Source organism: Trachinotus anak, unplaced genomic scaffold (genome assembly GCF_046630095.1).
Source record: "Trachinotus anak isolate AG129_WGS33_773 ecotype Australia unplaced genomic scaffold, CSIRO_AGI_Tana_v1 ptg000018l, whole genome shotgun sequence".
NCBI lineage: Eukaryota > Metazoa > Chordata > Actinopteri > Carangiformes > Carangidae > Trachinotus > Trachinotus anak.
In genome coordinates, this window is record NW_027273869.1 from 7259923 (window position 1) to 7274240 (window position 14318).

General features: G+C 42.3%; 1 protein-coding gene across 6 annotated transcripts in view; it reads left to right on the plus strand.

Annotated features, from left to right (window-relative positions):
• Window positions 1-821: 821 nt before the first annotated feature.
• LOC139635153 (kinesin-like protein KIF21A) overlaps window positions 822-14318 on the plus strand; it is a 34325-nt gene continuing 20828 nt past the window's right edge. For 5 of the 6 annotated variants that reach the window (XM_071502193.1, XM_071502197.1, XM_071502194.1 and 2 more), the window contains exon 1: window positions 823-1211. In XM_071502193.1, the coding sequence (XP_071358294.1) occupies window positions 1168-1211 (44 nt within the window). In that variant the 5' untranslated portion in view covers window positions 823-1167. Of the gene's footprint in view, window positions 1212-14318 lie in introns of all 6 variants that reach the window. The other variant, XM_071502196.1, reaches the window with a different exon arrangement.

Sequence of the window (14318 nt, forward strand, 5' to 3'; positions counted from 1 at the left end):
TTTGCAAATGACAACCACTATACAACCCTATGCTAGCAGTGTGTAGTATGGGATTGGGACACAGCAGGTAGGTGAAGCCATCTGCTGGTAGAACCAAGTGACACATTCATTCAACTTCAACAGTGCAACAATGTGACTTCACCACAAGATGGCAGCATGCTCAAATAGCCCTGTTCATTTACTGAGCCTCACCAACCCAATGTGCCCCATCTCACCATGAAACGCAATATGTCTTCCAATGAAAATACTAGAATGAAAAGAATGTAGTTAAATTACACACAAACAGAATTTGCTTCCATGTGGATGCATTTTAACAATTGTTAGTTCATTTTTGGACATATTTATGATTTCAAATTGTAATTTGGGTTCACTTAATTGGGCTGGGCTTTTGTTGTCCAGCAACCTGTGATGTAAAATAGGCTGGTGTGTGTGTGTGTGTGTGTGTGTGTGTGTGTGTGTTTGGGTGGGAGGGGTGGGGGATTTAATGGTGAGAGTGTGATTTGGCTTTCCTTAATGTTTTGTTTCAACAACTTTATTCCACAAATACAGAGGGTAAATTGGGCGAAACACAGTTGACAGTTTATTAGGTACAGCCAGGTCAAACCCTCCCTTTATGAAGATGTTGATTCAACAGAAACACACAAAATTATTCTTATTGTTCCTCTTATTCTTATTATCCACAGTTGTAGGAGCAGTATGCCTATACATGTTCTGCAGATATGGCCCTGAGAGGTGAGTGAGGCTGTCCCCTCTCTGGATTGGTGCAGCTCAGGAGGAGGAGCTTGGTTATTGCGTCCTCCGTCTGGGGAATCACACGCCGAGCGGATCGTGGCTCTTCCACACACACACACACACACACACGGTGCACCCAGCCCGGGCAGGAGGCTGAGACGATGCCTCTGGAGAGGTGACCACCGCCGGACTATGGCAGAGAAACAAGTCAGATCCCCATGATGAAGCATGGCTCCTGTTTCTGAGCGGGCGCGGAGGAGGAGGTGAGAGCGGCGGCGGTGGAGGCTCAAGATAGAAGCGCTTTTCTTGGAGGTGTTGGGAGGAGGAGGGGAGGGGGGGGGCTCTCAGCGCTCTCTTGTCGTGTAAGAGGATAAAGAGAAAAGGGAAATCGAGCTATTTTGAAGCGGACTGTTTGGGCCAGCAGCCGGTGACACCATGAGCAGCGGGCCGGATGAGAGCTCGGTGCGCGTCGCCCTGAGGTAAGGATGCAGCCGCGCACCCTCCTCTCCAGAGATGCTCCTGTGTCACACCTGCTTTACCACATCTTATTCCATCTGCTTAACCATCCACCGTGAGCCATACATTCATTTAACCAACATGTAAACAAACACCATTCTCCTTTCTGTTTCCCCAAACCCCTCCAGAACAACACCCCTCCCTCCCTGAATGTGCTTTTATTTTGAAGCTATTTTGAAACATACGTGTTGTCTGCTCCACACCCATGCTGCAGTCTGTAGCTCATTGTGTTATTCAAACAACAAATATAGACCAGTGGTCCATGATGACATGACCTTCTTTTGTTAATACCTGCACTGCATGTACATGCAGTGTAGTGGATTTATGAATGAAGATCTCCGTGTGCTGGGGGATTAGGCCAAGGAAAAGCCTGTTACTATTCCTATACATTGATTCTCCTGCACAGCACACACTGGCTGATGGTCTGTCTATGAAAGGTGGCACCTTATGTGACATTTCTATTGCATGAAATGCTTTGGTAGAAGTGTATTAGTGTGTTTTGTGTTGTGATTCGGGCAGTGTGTGTTTGCTGTATCATGCTGATGTGACCTTTGTTCCCTGGACCAGACCATGCTGTCACTAAGATAGTCACCGTCTGGCCACCAATTATATCAGTGCTGTGTGTGTGTGTGTATGAGACGGGATTGAACAAAACCAGAGACAGTCCAAACAATAAAATACGTAATAAATCAATGAAGACATATGATAGGGTGGCAGCAGTAGTCCAATGGCAAGTGCTTGTCTGTAAATGTATGTGTGTGTGTGTGTGTGTGTGTGTATGTGTGTGTGTGTGTGTCTTTGTGTGTTTTGGGAAGGCAATCTGAAACATCATGTGAACTGGATCAGTAGAAGAGAGAGGACAAAAGCTTGTCCCTCTCATGTTTCTCCTCTTTCTCTCTGCCTTCACTTGTTATTGTACTTTCAGACTTTGACCCAGAACTCTGTTTACCGAGCCACCTCAGTTTACTAGCCTGTCTCTCTCCTTTATGGATCGTAAATAATCTGTCAGTGTGTCAAGCTCTCTGGCTGCTCAGCACTGCACAGTCTCATTATTAAGATTCATACTGTACGACTCCATGTGTCTGGTTTCTTCAGTATTGTGATACGGGCAGAGACGTGCTGCTTTAGTTTACTGTAGACATGTTTTTGAGATGTTTTAAGCTTTGCAACACGCAAAAGAACACACAAACACACACACACACAGCTGATGGTAATGCGGTATATCAAGTTACAGTCAGGTGCTTGTATTTTTAAGTGGAAAGTTCCTGCTATTGTAGCTTCTTCAAGCTCAGGCTTCATCAATTATTTGGTGAGCTGTCATCTTGTTGCTAGTTGAGTCTCCACCTTTAGTGCTTTTGATGGTTCAGCTGACGGCATCATTCACTTTTCATTCTTTCTTTCCTTCATTCTTTCTTTCGTTCTTTCTTTCTTTCATCACCCTTTCATGTTAAGTGAGCATTTGAATTTATGAGTAACTAGAAGGGCACTCAGAGAGCACACGCCAGTGTCATATACCAGACTTCAGAGAAAAAAGTTCAAATCCATATTGTAAAATCCTGCTGACAAATAAACAAACCAACAAACAGACACAGGTGAAAACAGGTAACTACGCACGCAGACATGTTGTGGGCACAAATTAAGTAAAGATTATGTCCCTTCCTCTGTGTATGATTTGTGGAAAGATTTGTTAATGTTAAAATTAAAACTAGTTAGATTAGATGAGGACTTGGTCATTTTGATACAACAAAACTGGAAGCAACACTTGCTTCACAGTCTGCATTTCAAAGCTTCCTCTGAGGTCAGCTGGGGCACCTGAAAATGCTTTGTCACTAATCTCTTTTTCTTTTTGTACACACACACACACACACACACACACACACACACACACAAGGTAGATCCATGTCCTGTCACTGAGTCTCTCCTGACTTTACCTGCACGCTCTCAGAGCTCCTTAATCTTCTTGTATCACATCAGGCACCTTCCTCAAATACACATTTAAATTCAGGGAGGCAGCATTTGCATGAAAAGGCGTCAACAGACATTCGGAGTCGTCATTAGCAGGGAAAAGCCCGGGTGGAACTAATGACGTTAACAATGGCTCACTTCCATTTAACTCCATTTATACTCTGAACTGATGTCAAAATATCTTCTGTGAATAATTTTGACAAAAAAACACAAAACAAACAATGACAATGAAACAATGAAATACCAGAACAAACATAAGTCAATCATTTAAACTGACTGTTAAATCAATAACAGTCAATATTAAAGATCTGTAAAGGAATGTTTAGCTTAAAGCTGCATTAATCAATATTTTTGTATCAACAAGGGGTGAAACAACTATGTGCTGCATGAAAGGTGTTGCTCATAGTGACAAACCCACAGAGAATTATCACCTGACTGTAGTTCCTCTCAGTTCTACGAAGCGTTTTAGCATCTTTTAGCTTAGTGTTTTGGTTTGATGGCCTGCAGCTTTGTTGTTTTGTTTAACTCAACACTCTCAGGAGTCATTTCTGGCAGAGGCAAGCAGCTTTTGCCTTAACACAAAATCCAGTGCTAAGGTAAAGCGCCAAACAGCAGATAGAGAGTTACCAGCTAGCTGTTAAACATAGTGGAGCATTTAGCAGCTAAAGAGGCAGATATTTCCCTCAGGAGTTGGTGGAGACCAAAAACAGAACCAAAACGAGAGCAAATATTGAATTTAAATTCTGGATTTAGCTAATGCTAATGTTGCTTTAAATCTGCTGAACGTATTGTAGGTTTGCTAACATGTTAGCAACTTTATAATACCCTTTTTACACCAAAAGTAGCAGGTAAAAGCAGGTGTTTTAATGTGGGTAGGCCTGCTAAAAAAGGCAATTGGCTTCTTTTACACTGCCAGCCAAGTTTGCCTGAGAGGACACACACAACTGCAGGGAGCAATGTCATCACATGCATTTAGAGAGCACACACACACACACACAGGCTCTAAGAGTGAGCTGTTAGCCGCCCTGCAGACTGGTAAAACGGATCTGTTCTGGACCCATCCCGGGGTTGGTGCTCCTGTATGTGTCAGGCGCTTCGATTGGTGATTGTGTGTTATTAAAACTTATTTCAGGGCTGTGCGCACTCTTTCATTCTTGAGCGTAGTGTTGCCAGGGTGTCTCTGGTTCAACAGCTCTGTGCGGGGCAGGTGACAGGTCTGTCTACAGTGTCTGTCTGCGCTGAAACACGGAAAAGGGGCGAAAATTAGCATGTTCACAAGGGTGTTGTGTTTACTTTAGTGCTAATCGGAGCTGGAGCTGATGAATACATGCATCTACTGGAGAGTCATTAAATCCGGGAGTGAATACTGATTGCGCCCTTTTTGAAGTATTTTATCTATCCAGAAGAAGCTGAAGAAGATGAAGCCTTAAGACAAAATGTGTCATCTTCAACTGAAAGCACAATTTACTTTCCCTTAATAATCTCCAGAGGTCACATCTTTTTATCTGCTTCTTAATCGCCGACTTTAAGCGCTTGAACATCAAACTGCAGCTTCATGTTGGTGTTTTCAGCTCGATTAATCACCGTGGCAACATTCTAATTATTTTGGAGCTTCATAGTTGTGGTGAACCTGAACTTTAAAGCATCTTAGAGGTTTTGACTGGCAGCCCCTCCCCACTCTCTAATAGTTTAGGTGGCTGTGTGTGTGTGTGTTTGCAGGAAGCAGCTAGCAGGTTGCCAACCAGTACCTGCCTCAGCCTGCGAGGCTAATGCTGTCTGTTCGCAAGTTCCTAATCCCCCACACCAACAGATCCAGAGTGATGAAATGCTTCTTTATCATCCGAATTCTGTCTCTTTTTTAACATGCAGAACAAGAGAGAAAGGGGTCTGGAGCCTGGACAGAGGGAAAGCCTTTCAGGGAGTTTTTTGGCATTTTGATTTATTACTGGAAAGATGATGTAACGTAAAAGAGTATGTGCTCTTTAGAAAAATGCACTTGCCTCTTCTTCACTAAGAATATTTAAACATTAGATGCATGTGCGCTTCTGTCATCTGTGGTTTTAAGGACTTTTTCTCACCTGACAGCGTACAGACGGGGCACTTCAGCAGCACATTGTTGGATGATTCAGCAGACACACAGTGTTTGCTGGGTTATCCTCTGTGTGAATGTATTTGTGTGTGTGTGTTTTTTTCTTTTCTTATGTAACACCTCATCTGTGTGTGTGTGTGTGTGTGTGTGTATGTGTGTGTTCGCGTACAGGCAGCCATGCACATGTTTCTTTTGTCCCTTATTCTATGAAAAAGCAAAACAAGAAGTTAACGATTTATTCGAGAAGTGAGTCATGATACAGGCTTTGCCTGAAGGAGTCGGTCAAGTGACTTATTAGTTTGTCAATATCCTTGAAGTGCAGCTTTAATAATTCAGAGCCGGCGGCCAGAATTAGCCTGTGGCAAGGATTCAGGTTTCTTACTGCTGAATTTAGAGGAAGAGAGTTCTTCCTCTTTAATTAGATGGGATAGAGTGAATGCTTTTGAAAGTGTAGTTGAGGATTAAACGTTTTAATCCTCATTTCAATGCTTGAAGATATCGTCCCATAGTGACAAGTGAAATGTAGAGTGGACAATTTGGATAATATTAGATAACATTTACAGTCTATACCAATATGATTTGACTCATTGACCAACAATGTCCCCAACAGGTTTGTTACAGGGGCTACACCGGAAACACTGAGATTCATTAATAACAAAAACTAATGATGGTAAACTGAATACCTTTAGGTGGTGGACTCTATTCTGGAAAATCTTGATGGACGTTGTTCAGTATTTTCTAATATTTTATTAAATAAATAATAATAATCTTCAAATTAATCAACAATGAAACTACTTACTAGTAGCAGCCCTAAAAGGGACACTAATGTGGTGTTAACAGGATGGCGAAATTGCTGAATTGAGTCTGAATGAAGTCTTAACATTTTATCAGCCATGAAGTCTATATTTAAAAATTGAATCAGAATTAATTTGTCAAATGCAAGCTAGAGCTAAGAAAACCCCCAGTTACTCTACTCTTTATTAATAGCCAAAGTGTCTGTCTTCTATTGGCTCCTCTGAGTGCCTGTCAGATAGAAGTCCCTCCCCCTTTGACCTTTGTGGATTAAGTTTGAGGGCAAAGGCTGTGCGCCTGCTGCCACAAAAGCATTGTGTGTGCTCATATGCCCGTGTGTGTGTGTGTGTGTGTGTGTGTGTGTATGTGTACGCATGCATAAACCTGTGTTTTTCCAAGCATATTCATGCTAAATATTCATGAACCAACTCAAGTGAACCGAAAGCAAAGCAAAGCAAGCTGCAAGCCATCTGCCAGCTGCTGTCATGTGATATTGTGGTCGAGATATTCAATAAGTTCTGTCTAACCAGCGCAGGCAAAGGTTAATTCAATATAGATTTAAAAAAGAATATGAGATTAATGTTGATTTAGTGTAGCTGTATTTTAAAACCACATGTTTGTTCTTGTTTCTTCTGGCCACACAGTCACATCATGTTTTGTTGTTTTTTCCACCCCTCATCCTTGAAGGTGCCATAAACATATGCAAAACATGTTTTTTACTATGATGTGCTTGTTGTTTTCCTACATTTTACTGTTTTCAACTTGAATTTCCATTTGAGTCCCATGTGTGCCATGACTGGGCTGGACTGTCCTTGTCAAAAAGGAATGTTTCCATTAATCTGGTATCAGTGCTGGAGGCCAGTGGTGTGTGTGTGTGTGTGTGTGTGTGTGTGTGTGTGTGTGTGTGTGTGTGTGTGTGTGTGTGTGTGTGTGTGTGTTATCCTCATACGCCCTCATTGGCTGCCAGTCGGGGTGACAGCAGCTGCCATCCTCTGCCACCTCTCCACCTCTCCCTCCTTCCTGCCCAGCGACCTTTGACCCAGGAAGCAGTCGGAGCTGATCACAGAGCTGTGATCAGTGACCCTGTCAGAATTTCTCCATGGCAGCTTGTTTTAGCTGTCACCATGGTGACCGGAGGTCCTTTCAGGGCTCAGGGTGTGCCAGCGATGGTCCTGTGAATGGACGGCACTCAGCCGCCATATGACGGACTAAAATGCTGAGTTAGCAGAAGGGGCTCTCTGGCTCTTTTCTCTTTCTCTTGACCCCTTTCCATCATTTTCTGGCGTCATTCCCAAACGCCCTTGGCGACATCAATGCCTTGCTGTTTTCACACTAGACCCTATGGGAAAAGACAGATTCAAGGTCTTTACATCTTTATCACATCCTGTGGTCCAGTCAGAGTTTCTCTCACCAACTGCAACATATCAAGGATGCGTCCCTCATTGAGAATGAATGGAAATCCCCAACATGTGCTTTTTAGAGCAGTTCTAAACGTCCTTATTGTTGCACAGATAAGTTGTGAATCTTTCATCTTTATATTTCTATGTCTGAGTTTGGCTGTGCCCAGCCTTTTAGGAGTTGGACACTAACAGAAGTACACGCTGAAGAGAGTGATACAGTGAACTGGCTCTTGATGTCAAGACCAGCTGCTCGACAATAAAGACTGTTACTAAGAACACAGTGTTGTGCTGCTGGGTTGTGGTGCTTAAAACGGTAGCAGTTCATTGTGGCTGTGCAATTTTCATGTCCATACAGTTTGCTTTCTTTTTCTTTTTTACATCCATCATTCCTGTTTCTTCTCATTCGTCTTCTTGCTCAGGGCGGCCATTAGACCCCCATCAACAGAAACAGACCACACAAGCTGGTCCACACACACAAACACACACAGAACATAGAAATACACAAGTGCACCTGCTGGCTGATGCTATAAAAGAGTCATGCTGTTGTACGTGTGTATGTGTTTGTGCATATAGTGTTATATAAGAACATCATGTCGGTGCTGAAGGCTTTCTATACACACACACATTGAAAAGGATGTGAATGAATGCAGCCGTACGATCATGTTTCCTACGTCACAGAAGAATAGAGAGAGAAGCTTTTCACTACTAACACTTCAACAGAAGCCTTTGACTGGAAGAAAGGCTGTAATAACTCTGTGTGTGTGTGTGTGTGTGTGTGTGTGTGTGTGTGTGTGTGTGTGTGTGTGTGTGTGTGTATGGGGGGGCTCACTGAAATCCGAGTGCTTGCGGTTCTTTTGTCTCAGTTACATGAGCAAGACAGGGCCAGCAGAGCATGTGTGCGTACAAGAGTTTGTGTGCACCTGCATTTGTGTGTGTGTGTGTGTGTGTGTGTGTGTGTGTGTGTGTATTAGCGTGGTCCCTCGTTACCCTCCGCTGCATGGCATCACTGTCATCAGTCCACAGTTACCACGATCCAGTCACATCTTCATCAAAACCCTCAGACATTCTTCAGCTGCTTAGCCTCAGATGTTATTAAGGCCCGTGTTCAGTCAATGTACCGACTGCTCCTGCATTAGCTGTAAGCTAGTTAGCAATTTGTATTGAAGTGTGCTTAAGTGTGTGTTTGTGTTCAGCCCAGCCTCTGACTGATCTCAGACCTCAGCCGTTGAGCTGTCCCTCGTCCTTCCATCGGCTCTGTGACACCTTAAAACTCAACATCAGGAAGATGTCCCTCACATCCTGAACACTAGAGGGTAACAAGGCATGAAAAGTTGTGCTCAAGAGGAAAATTAATGTTTGTAATAGTTTCATTTGAGTATTTTAACAAGTTAAAACGGGATGTTCTTCCTAAATTGACTTGTGGGTTTTATTTTCCGATGTACAGGCGTGTCCACCTCTTAGATTTGTGCCTCTGCCCTAATTCAGTGGAGGTAAATGTAATTTTGCTTGTGGTGTCTTACTTGGACAGGCCTCAGAAGACACTGGAAAATCAAAACTATCCCTGTCTGCATGGCTATATACTGTATTGCTGGCAGTAAATAAGAAAATATATTTAATGTAATTTGGGTGAATCAACCCTTTGAAGCAAATTGGGCGTGTCATTTGGGTTAAACCGTAGCTGGTAATGAAAGTTGCAAGCACATTATTTAGATTTTAACGAGCTCTTTAGCGCAAGATCCAGAAATATGTGACATTCCATGATGATGTCAGGTGATGAGTCAGTGTGCCAGCGGCGGTGGGAAATGTGGAGAAAAGAGTTTTGTTGTCTGCTGCCTCGTGGGCTCAGATGTTCCTTTCTGTTTGTGCTGAATCACTGGGTCCAGTCTGTCCCAGCTGTACATGAAAAACAAAACCAAAGCAGATATTAGATGACAGCAGATGAGGTTAGGTAGATGACGATGATGATGCAGAATGATCAGCTGCATCTCTGGGGAGTGAATTGATTGGATGGCGGGGGTGATGTCAGCGTGTGATTTGATTGGCTGTGTTTAAGGAAGGATTAGATCAGCAACATGGTGGTGATGGGCTGACTCATCTCCTTTTTTCTTATCAGTATCTCATTACTTCTTGTTTCCACATCCTTTTATTTTGCTCATTAGGTCAGCAGAGCTAATGCTGATGGGAGTGATTTGATTTATTTTTTATATTACCTATCTGTTGTCATTGCAGGGATCAGATCCAAGAATCGTTTTATTTCAAAATGCCAAAAGCAGAGGAGGTAGTATGCAAGAAGCTGCAGTCATGTCTCCTTTATACTGCATGTGTGTGTGTGTGTGTGTGTTTCAGTGTCGTGGCAGGCTGAAACCAGTGTCCCAGTTCATAGTCAGTTTGAAGAAGAGAGCTAACTAAAATCACTTGTGACAGAGTAAACTCTTAGATTTCATCAGATTAAATCCAAAATCAAGGTGAAGGTGTATGATCTCTGTTTTTTTTTCCTTTCATTTCTGCGTGTGTGTGTGTGTGTGTGTGCGCACGCGTGAGGAGCTCACTGTTTCTCAGGCTGTCACTGTAATCGCAGTAATGAGACTGAGAGCAGGAGCCTAACAGGCCATGTCACATGGGGAGAGGCTGACAAAGCCCCTCTGTGTGAGTCCGTGTGTGTGTATTTGACTTGGTCCTGGAGATGTGTATGTGGATTACAATGTATGTGTGTGTGTGCGTCTACCTTTCAGCCCTTTCAAGGTGAAGTGAACTGTATCTCAGCGCTCTAACCTCCTCACATCAGTCAGCGCCAGTCAGCCCTCTTATACTGAACTGTGCTTAAAATCTGCACAGTTTACTTCCACATCAGCGGCCATATTGGTTTGATTGTTGAATTGCTGATGAATGTCACTTGAAGCACCTGTCCCCTCAGAGTGTCCTTTAGCCAAGAGTAAAGGTCAACAACTGTTTCTGTTTCTGTTTACATTTCCTGAAATCACACTTTTACAGCAGACTGTTTCTTGGCCAGTAGTCTTCCTCAGATTTTGTTTAGAAAGCGCCAGACTAGCAGTTTCCCCCTGCTTCCAGTCTTTATGCTAAGCTAAGCTAACAACACAAACCTTTACATTATACCTTAAAGTGTGATATACTCCAAAAGTCATTACATTAACGTATCCCTTTAATCCCTTCCACTCTGGAACTTCTTAGTGTTTTTCTTCTTAGTATTTCAGCCAAGAGGCTGAAACTGTCATAGCAGATTAATGTTTTGTGCAGTTACACTAATTACACACAGGTTTTGATTCTGCCTTCAGGGCCCCTGATCTGTGTGTGTGTGTGTGTGTACCTTTGAATGAGGGTTTTCGCTTCTGATTTTCAGTAATAGTTATAGTTGTCTCTTGACACTGTAATATCGAAAAAGGAAAGAGGAGCAATGCACTGAATACTGAGAAGAACTACAATAACAAACCAGTTTTGAATTTTAGTGAAGAATCCACGCGCTGTACATGCTTACAGACATACACAAGTGCTTGAATGTGCACGTTTAGCAAGGTGGAGTTACATTTCCCGGAGAAACAGCCTGTGTGGAGCCCATGTGTGTCACTCTAGAAGGTGGATTAGTGCTCTCCGCAGCGCTGAAGGGCAGCCCTTATTCAGCCAGGAGAAAAGGCTGTTTTGGGTTGAACCACAGAGTCAAAGCTGCCAGATCATAATCACAGCTAAAGTCAGTCAGTCACACTAATAATACAGCAGCAGGACGTGCTTCACACCGAGCTTATCCCTCACCTGTTTATGTTTAACTCAGATGCTTGATGCCAGAACTTGTTTAAGTTGTGAATATATACACGTCTAAAAAGTACTCAAAATAGAGGCCCATTGTCCCACAGTGCTCAAACATCATTCACGTAAGGGTAAGACATATTTGAACTTTATCTACTTGGGATTTGTTACACATCATTAGAAATCTAATGATGCACAACATGGATCAAACCACTTGCATGGAGAGGTACAGTTTTGCAGTGTAACATTGGTGTCCAATGTCAGATTTCAGTGCTAATGCAGCAGGAAGCTAGCATTTTTTTTTTTTTTTATTCTACGACCACAAACTTTCTATGACTTAAACCAAGTGTGAATAAAAATTAGGAATATTTTTTGGGGGGGAATACTCTTGCACAAGGTTAGCTGAGAGGATCAATAGGCTTCCTATCTGTCTGTTATGTTTGGTTAGCAGCCAGGAGATGGTTAGCTTGGTGTAGCATAAAGGCTGGGAAAGAGGCTAACCTGCCTCTTTATACCAGCAAAGCTAAAGCTAAGAAATCCAAGTCCAAAAATTGTAGGAATAATTCATGGTGGAAAAAAATGTTCACAATTGATTTGACAATGATACACGGGAAAGTCTTAACATTAGTCCCTTTTATCACCTTTAAGGGCCAAGAAACTAAAACACTAGCGTTTCAAAAGCCTGAATCAGTTCAGTGTGAAGATGTGCATGAAAGGCCGTCATTACACAGACAGATAATAGGTCTGTTTCACTGGCTGGTCGGGGGCTTCTTCCTGATTGCCATCAGTGTATTTTGTCTGGGCTGTAACCATTATGTCTAGTCTCCGTCCCTCTTTTTCTCTTTTTTTCTCTTCCCTTTCCTTCTCTCCATGTCTCGCTCTGACATTTTCTCAGACATTTCTGTTCCTCTTTGCCCCACCGGTGGTCCCTTTATGAATGGAGGACCCCGGGGATGGCGTTGGACTCAAGAAAACAAACACACATCTCTGCTTTGTGGAGGCCAACACAATCAGAACGACTTGGCATTTATTCTAAATGGGGTTACAATAATACAGGCTTGTCCAATTGGTTCCCTTTGAGCAACCATTAAATGGCCTCACAATGTTTCACTGAATTTGACATTTTCAAAATTTGACTTGTTTTGTTGAACTTCTTGCAAGCGCTCCAAGTGAGCAACAGTCCAGTGACTTTATACCCTCGCTGTAAGCAGCAGTGAGTGCCTCCATTGTTACAGTGGATTACAGAAATGGCTTTCTGTCAAGTTTTGGGAAAGTGGCCAAAAGGATTAATGCAGATTCACTCCTGTAATGCCCTAAACCATCCTACCATTAGGTCACAGTCTCCTCAGATGACCTGAACCCTCTGACTAACAGTTACATCAGCTTTGCCCGGAGCAACTTCTATTATGCAGAGATTAATGAGCACTTTAGTCAAACCTAAAGCTGCACCAGTCAGTGTTTTTATATTAACAAAGGGTTGAATGACTGTGTATGATGTGAAAGGGGTCACTCGAAAAGATGACCCCACCAAGAATCATCAGCAGAGTCTGCAGTTCCTTTCAGATATGAGTGTTTTACCATCTTTCAGCGAATTGTTTTGGTGTTGCGGCTCGCAACGTCAGTGTTTATCTACATAAAAAATAAAGCTTCCATTTATTTTTGGGAATTTCATGGCTTCAAATTTTACTCCCTTGATTTGAAAAATGTGATATAACCTATTATAATAATCCATTCATGGATGGCTTAATATAATCTAGTTATCCATCATATGATGAGAATCAGTAGAAATCAGATTTTCTTTTAATTGTCTGTGTTCTTCGGATTTTTCAATAAATTGTGAAAAACAACAAACCTGAACAGTGAAATACTTTTTGTTTTGCCATTTGAAGTGTTTCCCAATCGTTCTTAATTTCATAAAGAGTTTATCAAATTTTCATTTTGTTTTTATTCCAAAGTTCATGTCTGACCCTCAGTTTTACGTGTTTTTCTAGTCAGCACTAGGAGATTTAGGATAGGAGATTTTTCAAGCATTTCTTTTTTTTTTTTTTTTTTATAATTCTCTTAAATTAAATAGACTGCACTATAGCATCCTAGGTATTTTTGTATACAGCAAACTATTTTAAATATAATGGGTATTATCAATTTTTTGATTTTGCAATTGTGGGATCACATACATCTACATGTAGAATAGTCTCACCTGCTTTAGCTGTAAATAAGGCCAATACAACATGTCATTCATTGTGTAAACTGCAGTTTCTTATGAGAAATTGGGCAAATCTGCTGCGTGCAACGTAAAAGCTGACAGTGATAATGATCTGCGAGTGTTCAGCTACTGCAGGAAGGATTGTGTTTCTCCCCAAACCTGCATCACTTGGTCCCTCCCTCGTCTTTTCTCCTCAGTGCTGTGATCCCAGAGAGCGTCTGCTAAATAGCTGGGATCTGATGTCACGCACACAATGACACCTCTGTGGTTGTTTTGCTTCTGTGCCACTGTAGCCTCACCAGCTCCTACTTTCCTCCTCGCCCTTGCTTGTGTTATTTTTTTCTCCTGCTCTCTCTCTCTCTCTCTCGCTCTCTCTCTCTCTCTCTCTCTCTCTCTCTCACCCTGTGACTGTCCTTTCAAGCCATTCAAAAGTTCTCTAGACTCCTGCTGTGATGAATGGGACTAGTCTATTTAATGGAAACACGCACACACCCACACACACAATAAAGCCACCAATGTGCACACACAAGTATTGCACACAGAATGCAAACTGCATGCAAAACACCACGTCCTCTTGAACACACTCACATACACACACACACACACGCACACACACACTCAGAGTCAATGCCTGCTAGCAGAGAGCAACAACAGCAGCCATTTATAACAATACTGTTGTGAGATTCTCATGTGTCTGGGTTATTATTTTCAGTATAGTTCTCCCAGTTCTTTATCTGGGTTCATGTTGACTGTAGCCTTGGGGAATTCATTTAGTAAAGAACTACAGAAGTTCTCCCAATAGGAAATGTCCAGTTTTTTGTTTTTTTTTTCCCCAAATACATATTTAATATTATTCCTGAGA